Raw genomic sequence first — 13,688 nt, 5'->3', positions numbered from 1 at the left:
GGAGGAATCCTGAAGCCACCTACTTCCTAGGGGCTATTTGCTGGAAAGAGGTGGTAGCGAGGTGGGTTTCAATCTCTTTTCCCAAGTAACAAGCAATAGGATGAGAGGGAATGGCCTCAGGTTGCACCAGGGGAGGTTGAGACAGGATATTAGGAAAAATTCCTTCACTGAAAGGGCTGTCGGGCATTGGAACAACCGGCCCAGAGAAGTGGTCGGATCACCAGCCCTGGAAGTGATTAAGAGATGCATAGATGCGGTGCTTAGTGACATGGTTTAGTGGCAGAGTTGGAGGTGTTAGGTTTACTGTTGTAGTTCAGGATCTTAAAGGTCTTTTCCACCCTAAATGATGCTATGATACTCTGTTCAGTTCTTTGCAGCCGTTTACTTTGCAGCTCTCAGATTTGCAAACCTGTTTTGCTAGTGCATGAGTCAACTGACGTGGTTTTGCAAGTGGATGATGTGACAGGGGTTGTGGTTAGTTGACTTCTGCTAGACACAGCTTAGCCTGGATTGAGGAGCTTTCCATTTTTGACGCCTTGGAGGCATCATAGCAGGGAGCAGAGGTCAGGGGAACTCGGTATCCCAGGGACAGCTATTGCATTTGGTGGGAGGATGCTTCTATCTGTCTTGATGCCAACGGCAGAGCCCAGAGCTGGGGTGATGGTTCAGCCGCAGGAGCAGAGATGTACCCCAGGACCCATGAGGCTCTATTGCAGCACCCGTGTTCAGTAAGGGTAATGGTGTGCATCACTGAGGTGGCAAAGGGGGTGCAAGCCCAACCTGCCAAACGGGAGCCCCACCGTCTCTCTCTGCTCCCTGTTTGTATGAGAAATTACATATTCTGGAACATCCTCACCTGCTCGTTTCTCATCTGGGCAGTCATGGGGTGAAGCAGCCACTGTTATGTGAGGGCACATCTGCTGTGGCCTCTGGTCACCCTTCAGCCCTCATTGTGTGCACAAATACCAGGAGCAGGCATTTTCCACATGCACACTGTAGCCTATCTAATATTTTAATACCTAAGTACAAGTAAAATATTCATACATTCAATATAAATATTTAAATTTAAAAGAAGTTCAGAATCGCATAGAGCTTTTCAGTGCCTTGTGGAGATCACCTTGGTCTGAGGGACCCCCATTTGGACCTGGTTGGCTGGAGAAGCCTGTGGGACCACAGCCACGGCCAAGCGTGGGGAGGAATTTGGGGGTGGGGAGGCAAGAAGTGTTGCACAAGCCAGGACAGGGTCCCCCCATGATGACAAGAGCAGCACTGTGTGCTCCAAGTCTCAGGCACTTTGTACCTGACTTGCAAACTGATACACTTCAGCTCAGGACTTTGGTGTCTGAACAGGACCTTATGTCAGCTGTTCCTCAAGAAGAGTTCAATTGCTGTGTTTTGAATTGTAAAACAAGAGAAAGAAAAAAATAATGATTTTCTGTAGTGCCTTTTGCAGGTAGCAACTAATCGAAAACTCTTTGCTGGTATACATTGGGGATGTAAATACACCTGTGCATGCAAAGACAGCATTGCTGGCAGGCTGTGAGCAGAAGGTGACACAGGGCTTTACCATCCAGGGACATGGATGCTGCAAAGCTTATGATCTAGGAGATGATGGGATCTGATTTGATGAAATCTTTACTCCAAAGTTAGAGGAAAACTGGGGAAACCTCTTGAGACAAAGTGCTTTGGGCTCTGGTGTAGGGATGAATTAAATACAGTATTTGCACAGATGCTGCCTTAATCTCAGTCATCATGTGCAAATAGCAAATTAATTCTGGTTCTGATAGCTACCTTGGTATATTTAACTCTTTCTGTAGCTGGGCACTTGCTATTTCACCTTCTGATAAATAACAAGATGCATAGGTGATTTTTTTGAAATATGAAAGAACTGAACAAAATGCTGGGAATCGTCTGCTTCCTTCGAGCCAGTGGATGTTTGCAGAATTTTGTTTCAACAGTTTGTTGTTTTAATATCCTTAAAAAGGATGCGCACATGCATACTTTGTGGAAAAATAAGTTAACAATTGTACATATTTCTGATGCGTGAGAAAGGATGTGCAGGAAAAGGATTGTGGTTAAATGTTCTGCTTTCCCCCATTGCACGTGCTTATTTTCCCCTGACTTTTCTGCTTGCGAAGACTGTTAGAGATTGCTGCTTCCTACCTTTCTGTCAGACTCTTAATTAGCAGGAGCACGCACACCACGCAGCTGGGGCTTTGATGCCTCGCTCGCTCTCGTTTCCCACTCCGAAGATTTCCATTCATCCCGAATTGGTACCCAGCCCTAAGCCCCGGCTCCCCCCTCGCCGTGGCTCCAGGACTCCAGTTGCGTGTGCCGGGGAAGAGATGCCCTGATGCTCCCTCGCTAGACCTCCAGCCTGCTGGTTGGAGCCATAAGGGAACGGGAGGAAGAATTAGCCTGTGTGTTTATGTGGCTGTGCTCCAGTAAATATTTTGATGCATCTGCTGCCAGCTCTGGTCTGAGGGAATCTACCTAGCATTTAAATTTTGATGGGGAGCTGTTTTGAATAATAACAGTGCAGCCGGCTGTGAGTCAGTGCATGTGTGTTGACTTAAAAAAAAAAGAAAAGCCCTCAAAGCTTAACGCTTGCTGAACGCTGAGCTGCAGTGCTTTGCTTTTTTCTCTCCTCCTTCTTTTCTTTCTTTCTTCTCTTGACTTCCTCTGTTTTGTTTTCTTCTTGGGAGAATTTCACATAGGTTTTGTTCACTGCTGGGGGTGGGGTGGGGTGAGAGGAATTAGGGAAAAAAAAACCCCAAACCTCAGCAAAAATAATTCCTCCCCAAAAACTCACAAGTAGCTTTTGCAATGGGTGCTGTAATGGGTACGTTCTCTTCTCTACAAACGAAACAAAGAAGACCATCAAAAGGTAAGACCTGTTTTGCTTTTCCTGTCCCCTCTGTATATTTGCTAGGAGGGAAATTTATATTAGCAAGGAAGGAGAAAATGAACATGTGCCACTTGCAAGTGAGCCAGCAATGTTGATGTGAGGTGTAATTTGCAGGGGAGAGTGGGATGCGAGGTGGTGGAGGAAACGTGTGGGCATGAGGAAATTGCTGTGGAGGGGCTTGGGGGGATGAAAAGCATCTGAAATGTAGTAATCCGGTATACAGGCGTGTATGAGGAGGAGAAACTCGGTGGTTCCATATGCAGAGCACTTGCAGAAGAGACCTGTTTATTCCTAAATCCCATGCTTTGTAAACCCTTTGAGGAGGGAATAAAATGTAGATACACAGCAAATTCTTCCTAATACCTTGTGGTTTCTTTCTCAGAAACTATTGTTAGAGGCAGTGCTGCATATTCAGTAATCCAACACCAAGTGTGCGGTACTAATAATGTGTGTTTTGTATAAAAGATTATCAAGGGGGGTGAGGGGGAATTAGGATGTTTTCATAAAGATGGGGAGGAAGAGAAGCTCGTGAGAAATGATAAAGCAAGGAGCAATCCCAGGGATTTTAATCCTTAAGTGCATAAATATTGGCTACAAATTGCTGATTTTTCAGTTGGTTTGGTTTGTGTAGTATTTGCCTGAGCTCTGCTCCATTTCCTTCAGGGTTAATTCAAAAATTCCAGGGTGCTGCTGAGCAGAAAGTTGAAAGCCCCGTGGGGGGCACGTCCATACCATACAGAATGAGTATTGTTTAGAAAACAAAGCAAAAGACACTAACTTTGGCAAGTCTTTCTTCTATTTCAAAATATTCCCTGCCAACACCTCTGCATTTCACAGCCTCTCAGTATTTCTAGGGTAGGTCTCTATTTCCACTGGATCTGTTGCTCAGCTTATAGATATGTTCTTGAATTGAAAGTCGGTATGGATTTTCTAGCAATTTACAATTGGAAAAAGGTCTTAGGAAATATCAAACATCAAGTAATCACTCTAAAAACAAATGGGAAGAGCTATGCATGGCGTTTGATCGTGGTAAGTTTGTGAGCGAGTGTCAAATTCTGTGTTTCTGCTGTAAAACAGGTAGTGGACCCGGTAGGGTAAAATTTTACAGTAACGTGTGTGTATATGCTTTAGAGTTCACCTTTCTGTGTTATTATGATGCAAGCATAGTTGTACAATGGTCTGGGATATGTATGATATTATTTATAACGCAAGCATAGCTGTAGAATTGCCTAAGCATTGGCTCGCACCTGGAGCTGTGATGGTGGTTGGGCACGATGTGCTGGGCTTGGTGGCTCCTGTGACACAAAGGGGTGTCTTGTCCACCTACCAGAAACCTGGGAGCTGGATCTGATTTCCGCTTAAGGTAAATAATTTTTGGCTGAATGTATCTGTTCTCTACTACTTTGTTGTCTCGCGATTGGCTCAGCTCTCTAGTGGATGGAAAAAATTGTTTTTTGTTGTAGTTCACAAGCAGTAAAATCCAGCATCTGGTCACGCATTTGAATATTTACAGTGGGATTCAATCTTGCTGATGCCTGCTGGCAGTGGTTGGTAGGTTGTGTTTGTCAAAACTTGTGTTACCAGAGTTATCTCCTCTTGGCTCTGATGCATTATCCATGTGGTGTTGCTGGATAGTATGGGACCCAGTAGCAGAGAGCAAGCTGAAAGAAATTCCTTTGATTTTTCTTGGCTATTTTCAGAGCATGTGCAGAATTTCACACCTTTTAGTCACTATTTACCTGTCAGGAAGAGCATTACAGAACAACGCTGCTCGTTTTGGCTGGGTGAAGCCTGTTGCAGATGCTCCTCTAGGCTGATGCCCAGAGGATCCCCCAAGTCTCCAAAGAGCAGCGGCAGGTTGGCCCCTCATGCCGCTCGGCTGCTTGATGTGTTCTACACTGTGAGCACTTCACCTTCTCAACAATGAGACACCGTTATTTACTGGGTTTGAAAACCATTTGAAGTTGTTCTTTGCGAGTGAAAGAGTTAGTAGAGGTCTATCACTGCTACGTGATAGATTCCTTGGTGTTGCCCACCTGCATCTCCTCCAGCTCCTGACAATCCTGGTGGCCTCCGCTGGACCGTGCTCTAGTGTATCCACGTCTTTCTTATATGGGCCATGATACTGTGGATGTGCTGAGCAGATGTGGATGTGCTGAGCAGAGATCACTCGTCCCAGCGCCAGCTGCCCAGTTGCTGGTCCAGCCCACTGAAGGGCTTGCCTGCTCTTCCATAGGGCACCTGCTAATGATGCCTGGGTGAACCGCTCTATTTTATATTGCTGCATCTATCTTTTATTGAGTAAAGTGTTTATTGTCTATTTGTTATTAGATTAGCATCTACTGTCATCTTATTTATTATATTTGTCTGTGTGTTTATTTGAATTTTTCAGGATTTATGTAGGAGTGAAATACTGCTGTTAAAACAAGGGCTTGAAAAAATAGTTGTAACTATGTTAGATCCACACCTCTGCAAATACAGTGTCATTTTGGTCAATGTGAGCCCTTCCAAGTATTTTGAAGATAATTTTGTGTGGCCTTTTCTAGCTAAACAAGCTCACACATGTATCTGTGGCTACTTCACTGTTATAAACTCAAAGCAAAAAACCAGGCACATATATTGTTTTAAGAATAGATAAACAAGTCGTGTCTAAAGTGAGGAGTTTTCAGAGATGGGTTAATATCAGTAAGGATGTGGTAGATCCCATCCTGAACCCTTTCAGCCACAGGGCAGAACTCAGCTCTGCTCATGCTGCTCGTCACCAGGTCTGGGACACTGGCAGTGGGACTCACGGCTGGTTCAGTTATTCCAGCTCTGAGCAGCAATGCTGGAGGTTATATTGTAGCATTTTTCAAAGGTACAACATTTAATTCCTTTTTAAAATTAAAATGGGGAGGCTGAATCAATGTAGGTGCAGGAGTAGCACAGAGATTACCTTAAAGTTGAGAGCAGTGGTCCATCAACTGCAAGACCTTTTCTCTGGGAGTGGAGAGTGTTGCGAGTTGTTCAGAAGGGAGATCATTTGTTTAACTAGAATGTGAAAAGTTAATCCAATATAATTGGGCATTTTGTCTAGGCACGTTAGGAGCCATGCACCTTGTCCTGTGGGATAAACATTTCTACTTCTTAGATTTGCAATCCTATCAGTAAAGCTGCAGAAGTTTCCCCTGTTTGCTGGAGTGTCCCTGAATAATCTGAGATTTGTACTGTTTGTTTCAGTAGTGGCTTGGGGCAGTTCCACAGATTATTTGTACATTTAATCAGAAATTATTTCTCCTGATCTCAGTCAATTACTGGCATTTTAACTTCACTGTTGGGATTCTTCTTGTCTACCTTTCCCAGCATTCTGAGTTGGCTTAGTAAAATATAATAGCTCTTTCCACCACCTTTCCTTCGCTTGCATCTCAACCCAGCAAAGCTGCACATGTTCCTGGGGTCCTGGTGGGACCTGGCTGAGGTTGTGGGGGGCAAGTTGACCAGGGTACAGCAGTGTGTCCCCCAGCAAAGGTGACCAGCAGCCTCCTGGGCTGTGTTAGAACATCTCTAGCAGGTCAAGGGAGGTGAGGGCTTCTCCTCTGCCCAGCACCGGGGAGACACCCACAGTGCTGTGTGTGGTGCTGGGGTCCCCAGTACAGGGGAGACAGGGATTTACTGGACCAAGTCCACTGAGGGACCACAAGGAATATTAAGTGATTGGATCATCGGACATGTGTGGAGAGGCTGAGAGCTGGGACTGTCCAGCCTGCAGCAGAGAATGCTCAGGGGGATCTTATCAGAGTGAATAAATACCTGATGGGGAGGAGCTGAGGTGATAGAACCAGGCTCCTCTCGTTGGTGCCCAGTGACAGGACACAGGGCAATGGGCACAAATGGAAATACAAGAAACTCCACTTTAGAAAAACAACTTTACTGTGAGGGTGAGTGAACCCTGGGACAGGATTCCTAGAGGGACTGTGGAGTCTTCATCCTCGGAAATACTCAAAACCCAAGCGGACGCAGTCCTGAGGAAACTGCTGTGGTTAACCTGGCCTTGAAGAGAGGGTTGGACGAGTCAGTCTCTTGAGGTCCCTTCCAGCCTCATCCACTCTCTGACTCTGAGATTACTGTCCTTGAAAAGCGGTAAAGTAGTAAGGGTTTGGGGGTGCTGGGAACGTGCAGAAACGTTGGGAGCTCAGTACAGACCAAATACCAACAAAGGTGAGAGGAGTTCTTGGTCCTCTCTTAGTACGTTAGCAGTTCGTACTTACATAGAAGATTAAAATGGGCTTGAGAATTTAAAGTTGCTTGTATATCCTCCAGCAAACATAAGCAATAAAACGATAAATGAGTTAAGGAAAAAAAGAAACGCTAAACCACAACAACACTATCTGCCGTGCTGGCCCTCTGCCTTCTAATGCACACACAAATGCATTTCTGGTTTCAACTAGCTGCAAAAATAGAGATTTTTCGTGTGTTTTTACAGTCTGCAGCCAATTATGAACAAATTTGTGGCTAGAATCAGCCATTTCCATATTCGTCATGGAAACGTTTGGATTAGCAGATTGCTAAAGCAAGGGGAATTTCTGGTGTTGACTGCTTTCCGTACCTCCGCGGGCAGCGTGCAGTGGGGTGGTTACACTGTCATTTGTGGGCAAATTCAGCTACAGTAGAAAAGGAAAATAATAATAAGGGATTAGCTAAGTAACTTAAGTATTTCTCAATACCTGAATCTTGTTGACCTTAGAGCTACGAGCCCCAGCTCTAACCCTGACTGCACCAGCAGAAAGCAATGCCACTTTCAGTTGGGAATGTGAGTCTGTCGAACGTGAACAACCGTATTTTGATCCAAGACCACCCAAACCTAAACTGTTGTTTGATTTCGCAAGAGCTAACAGTAGTAATTCCCTTTGCTTACAATGTCAGCTGTGCCATTTTTTACAGTGACCAATTTCTAGACTTTGTTTTGAAGGAAAGTTTGCTTTGACATGGCTTATTGCCCAAAAGCATCAGATTTTGTGTCTGACAAGCTGTATTTTTGAGTCTTTTACTTACCAGGAAACCACTCAATATTGCTTGACTTGTCTTCATAAGCATATCTGACTGACCTGAGCTCCTAAAATTGCTGGTCCTGGCTGTGCCCTTTCAGTTCCCTGCACTGGTACAACCTGCTTTTCTGCTCAAAGGAGATGTGGTTCAGTGGTGTTTCAAAGAATCAATCCCGTTCAGCTCTAGACCCGGAGATGCAGAACAGAGATGACACATTTGAGTAGGGAAGCTGCCCTGGTATTTACTTTGCCTCGTATATACCATTACAAAATAAATTTGTAATTCTCTATAGGCTTTTGAAATTCATCTGGGAGGAGCAAGATTACCCCTGAAAAATCTGTTCACGTTTAGCAGAAAGCAAAGCTCTGAAAGTTGTCCTTGTATTCCTTCTGCTCCCCAAAGAAACATGACAGTCTGCTGCTGTTGTTCGTGAACATGTGTGTCCTGAAACCTCGGATCATGCAGCCCTGTGTCCTGGGTACGTTGTTGAGAGACATCTCAGTTCCCCACTTGTTTTCTTTCTAGAGCAAGGACAGGGTCCTTGCCTCTGGTTGGAGACCTGAGTCTGCAGGTGCTGGAGGGAATGGAGAACATGGCTGGTTTGGTTTCTTCTGGCTGTGCCCAAGAGCCAGTACACAATACTGACATCTCATTTTCTCTCCCTAGTCTTTTCTGATCATCACTTGATACAGTCTGGCAGGTCAGGTACGTGGTCGGCTGCCTGCACTGAAAACTGAGGGTTTGACAGGCAGTTTTTACTAGTTTTGTAGTCTTTGTAATGGGTGTACAGAACAGCTCTCAGCAACAAAACGGTTTGATGTAAGCACTCAATCAGAAGCAATTTGGAAAAACTGTGATGACCAATAAGCATTTGTCAGAATATGCCACTTTTTGTGAAAAGCTTTGGTTTCTCTGGAGTGCAAAGAGGTGTGTGGGAGGCTCTTTGGTGTTGCAGTAACCAAATGTCCCAGCCACGGGGCTGGGGATGCGCCCGCGATGATGGCACAGAGGTGTCAGAGCTGTTTGCACCCTGTGTTCTCAGCAACCCTGTGCCAGATCTCACATGGGTGTGGGGTTTGTTTAGAGACATGGGTAGGACTTACGGCTCTTTCCATTCCCCGTTTCCCCATCTTTCAACCCAAATTTCTTTAGCTCCATGCAGTTGCTAGCTCTGGATTTCTTCCCTTGTCTTTTGTTTCCTGTTTGCTTCCCTGTAAGTTCGACTCCTGGCAGTGAGGCAGAGGGATCTCAAATACCTGGTCTTGAGAGTGGATAGCACTGATTAAATTAAAATTAGCTACGTGTGTCCCTGATTGCTTCTCACAGGAACACAGCGCCTGCCTGAAGTGCTGTAGTCAGACCCAGCTTGGAGGTTTGGAATAGCAAAAAACGGATGATGGAAAGTATATTATACATAGTGTAGATGCATATGTATATGCATATGGTATGTTGCATTAGCAGACGTATGTGCTTATTTCCTTCCCTTGGGTACAGGCACTATGTGCCATGAAATCCCACCACAAAAGAGGTGATTAGAGACTTCAGCTTCACACGCCTGTAGGCTGCAGCGCTTTGAAGTTTCTTTTTGTTCCACCGTAATCCAAAAGAGTGAAACAGAAAACATTTTCTAACTTCCAGCCTTTGTAATCTTCCAACCTTTATCATCATCAGCTCTTCCAGTATGAATTACTGGATGTTTAATGTTTGGAAAGCACTTGGATTTTTGCAACTGAAAATATTTAACGTTGTAGGTGTAAAAAGCTTGGAACTTAATACTTTACAGAGGTTTTGGCCAATTCCCAGCCTTGCAGTTGTTAATGTCACCAAATCTGTAAACAGGAGTCAGGGTTGTACAAATATTTTGAGGACAAACTTATCTTTAAAAAAGCAGACCAGGGTCTATCAAAGCAAGTTATGAACTCATGCTGATTTTGGTCAAATGTGAGGGGGAAAATAAAACGGTTTCATTTCTGCACTTCTAAACCTACAGTCAAAATTTTTATTTTGATATTTATTTAAGGTTTATTAAAAACCCGTAAGATTTTTTTTTTAATTAAGTGATTTTTTTTTCCTTTCATCTGAACTGTTTCATTAATTAAAATGGATGTTAATTGCAGTTATTCACCAGGAATCACCAAACACTTTATTGGCTTGTAAATGTGCTATAGCTTCAGATATGAATAGAGAAGTGGGACTGCTAAAGTTCTTCCATTGAGATGGGAGATAAACCTGGTTATTTATGTCAAGTGCCGTGTTTCTTATTCAAAATCATCGCCTTGAGAATGTAATGGCTCAGTGATGCCAAAAGTTTGGGTGTCTTCTCAGGGTCTCCGAGTCATGTCACTGCTCACACCATGACTATTTGCAAGGTAAGAAACTTGAGCGTTTCTCTCCCTGAGGTGTTTCCCAGCAGGTTCAGGATGCTCTGGACACCCCGTATCCTCCCTGCAGGAAGGTACCTGAGTGCCTGGCAGGGGTTTTATGTAGCTGGGAAGAGCAGGTTAGAGCCATGTGCTACCACAGCAGCATTTCTGATGGAAATATACTTAGGGTTCCAAGTAAGGTGTTTAATTTTTCCTGTTTTATTCATTCTGAGATGCCAGAGGGAAAGGGAATAACTGTTATTGTAAGATGGATTGCACTTAACAAAAAAAAAAAAAAAAAAAGGAAAAAAGCATAAACTGTATTGATGTTTTCAAAACAGATGGGTCAAAAATGAAGGATATGAAGGATCATGCCCAGATATCTCCAATCTGTGTTTGTGGCTGTCACTGTGAGGTGCTGTCTTTGGGCTGGGCTGGAAACAACGCATGTAGTGGTCAGTGAATTTCTAATAACAGCATTCTTGAAAACGGGGATGTAAGTGGTGCTGGCGCTGCTGGGGACAGGGAGGGTGTGGGGAGGGCTGGTCTGAGGAGTTTAAATAAAACGCAGCAGAGATGAGGTGAAGTTCACAGGTATGAGCGTGGCTGGCGGGAGGCAGGGAAGGGCTGTGCCAATGGACTGGCTGACTAGGAGGCTGAACTGGGTGGCCAGGCAGGAGGGGAGCTGGTCCAGCCCTGCCATGGTGCACGGAGGTTTCAAGGAAGACATGAAGTGGGTAACAGAGCCATCCTTTCCTGGCAGAACTCTGCTACATCTGTTTGGCTTTCCTCAATGCAAACATTACTTTCTTGACATATTCAACAACCGCAGCTCTTCACACACACCAGCGTTTGCTTTTCTCGCCTCTTCCCTGAAGCCCGTTCTGTGTGTGGCTGGTTGGGAAGTGCCCAGAATTTCCATAGATGGCCACAGCGATGGTCTCAGAAACCCAATGGGTAGGCACAGGACGTTTTATATTGTGACTGAGAACAGCTAATGGAGAACACGATTGTGAAGGTGCATGTTGTGCTGCTGGAGGCAGGTTTCTAGGAAACCCGAGAGATGTCTGCATCGTTCTGCTGAAGGGTCCTTAGTGTGAAGGGAGAACGACCCCTTGGGAGGGGGGAGAGTGTCACTTTGGGAGGTAGGAGCTGAATTACCGCGTGCCAGAGATCAGAACTGAACGTCAGAGCCTTCTTAGTGCTCTGACAAAATAAATGTATCTGCCTGTCAAATTTTCACGCAAGCAAATGTGGATGAAACAAGCCATGCTCACAAGATTTAGTCAGTTAGAGGATGGTTTCAGACACAGAGCTTGAATGTTTTAAAACCAATTCTAACTTTGCCTGCCTGCAGCTTGGGGTCAAGCTCCCAGGTACATTTACCCAGGCTGCTGTTGCTTTCTTCTAGTGAGCAATGCTGCGCATCAGCCCCATGGATTTTTTGATTATCAGCTGAAACCTCAGGCAAGGCCCCTGATGTAGCACATCAAGCTGCAGGAGCTGAGGTTTGCTCTCTGTGGGGTACGCACGCAACCCTGTGAAGGGTAACGCCGTCAGCTCCGTGGCTGCAAATGTCAGGAGCCAGCGCAGCATCTGCGGGAAGGACAATTTCCCCCAGGGAAACCGTTTCATCCCGAGCAGGTGAACCCGTGATGCAGCAGGGAGCATCAGCACTGCTTTGCATTCTTAATCCTCGCAGTTCAAGGGACTTGTGTGTTGCCATCTGAACTGGGAGCAGAGCATGAAAAGGAAAATTGGGAAGCAGGAAACTTTTGTGTCAGTGCTAATCCTAATAAGCCATTGTAAGTGAACTGACGTACTAGCTTCCATGCTTTGCTAGGAAAGTCAGACGTGACCCCAAACAGTAATACTAGTGCCCCAGGAATTGAAAGCATGTCCTTGTGTGGATGTGAACCCCTGTAACGTGGTGTTCGTTGTTTTAACATGTGTGCTGACACAACATCTGCTTTACAGTCCTGTGCATACAGAACTAGCCAGGCTGCAGGTAACCAGACAAAGAGCTGCATTAGGACATGAGGAAAGTTCTACCTGGGTGGACATCTGTATGTGCTGAACGATGGGCAAAGGCAAGTGTGTGCAGTTCTGCAGAGGAAATCTGGTCCCACGAGATCCGTTCCTGTTTGTGTAGCCAGTGACCGGACCTGCATGCAGAGCAGGTTTGGTGCTGGGACAGAAAGCCAGCCAGAGACTCATCTTTCAGGAAAGTGCCTTTCGTTTCCAGGGCTTTAAGGCATCAAAAAGGGCTATTTATAATAGCAATTTGGCACCCTCTACTTGGCATGGGTTGAGGATATTACAGCTGAGCCTACTGCCCTATCATTTCTAATCACCTCCGCGATGGAGTGCTGGGCTGCACGTGGCTCACCGCAGCCTGCCGGGAAAGCACGTTCTCGAAGAAAGGGAATTTTCTCATCAGGCGTTTTCTGGGCATGCCATCAGCTGTAGCACTTTACACAGCTACATTTGCATTTTTTTTCAGCTGATGCTGCCTTTTCTCTTTCCTCTGTCTGGACTATTGATGAAGGTAAAGTGTGTGCAGTTCAGAAGTTCATGCAGTGTGGGAAATGAGAGCGCTGTGGGCTGTTGCTGCTGTTCAGCAACGCACAGGAGAGGATGCAGCAGTGTGCTGTTTTGAATGCCACCCACAGCCCAACTCGGAGCTGGGTGCATGCTGTGCCACTTAAACATGGGGCCATGTCTGGTGGAGTAAATGCACTCTTATGTCGTGCATACTAGTGGTTTGTAAAACCTAGAAAGCAAGTTAATTGTTAGACTAAAAGGTTGGTCCAAACCTGCAACTTGACTTTACCCCATGGAGTTTATGAGATGTTTTGGAAACCTCGGAAATGCTCCAACTTTGAATGGATTTTGTCATGTCTCTTTGCATTGTTAACTGTGTCCCTTTACAGTCATTGCCTGGAAAATATTGATAGTGGGGACTTAGCTGGTAAACATTCTTATCCTTCATCTGGATCCAAACCAGACAGAGAGCTGTTAGAAGCTGCTGGGGTGTGAAGTTACCAACCCAACCTAACCCTGTGATGCCCACGCTGGCTCTAACATCTCAAGCTCTGATCGCTCAGAAGACACAGACCTCCTACCTCGCCTCCTTCCCCATCACCCCACTGTGCTGCTGCTTTCCCCGTGTGTTCTGCTCAGGCTCCAGCAGCGCCGGAGCCGCAGCCGAGCTAATGGCCCAGGCAGAGCTGGGGAGCGCGGGTCCAGCTTTGCTCTCTGTGTCAGTGATGCATCTGGCATTGCTGAGGGAAGTGTGCCCACTTGGAGATCAGTGCCCTGAAATGCTCCGCATAGTTTATGGGCTCTGTTTTTTTGGGTAATATGCCTGAATTGTGTGTGTAAAAGTAGCT

General features: G+C 45.5%; 1 protein-coding gene across 2 annotated transcripts in view; it reads left to right on the top strand.

The window, feature by feature from the left end:
• The window catches only part of KCNIP1 (potassium voltage-gated channel interacting protein 1), a 374,244-nt gene that overhangs the window by 137,337 nt on the left and 223,219 nt on the right, over positions 1 to 13,688 (top strand). The window contains exon 1 of one of the 2 annotated variants that reach the window (XM_065849186.2): positions 2,227 to 2,887. The exons of the other annotated variant lie outside the window; for it this stretch is intronic. Coding sequence (XP_065705258.1) covers positions 2,827 to 2,887 — 61 coding nt within the window. The 5' untranslated portion in view covers positions 2,227 to 2,826. Of the gene's footprint in view, positions 1 to 2,226; positions 2,888 to 13,688 lie in introns of those variants that run through there. 2 annotated transcript variants of the gene reach the window in all.

The sequence above is a fragment of the Patagioenas fasciata genome, chromosome 14, assembly GCF_037038585.1.
Source record: "Patagioenas fasciata isolate bPatFas1 chromosome 14, bPatFas1.hap1, whole genome shotgun sequence".
Classification (NCBI taxonomy): Eukaryota; Metazoa; Chordata; class Aves; order Columbiformes; family Columbidae; genus Patagioenas; species Patagioenas fasciata.
The sequence above is the reverse complement of the archived record's forward strand: the minus strand, read 5'-3'. Positions and strand labels throughout refer to the sequence as shown.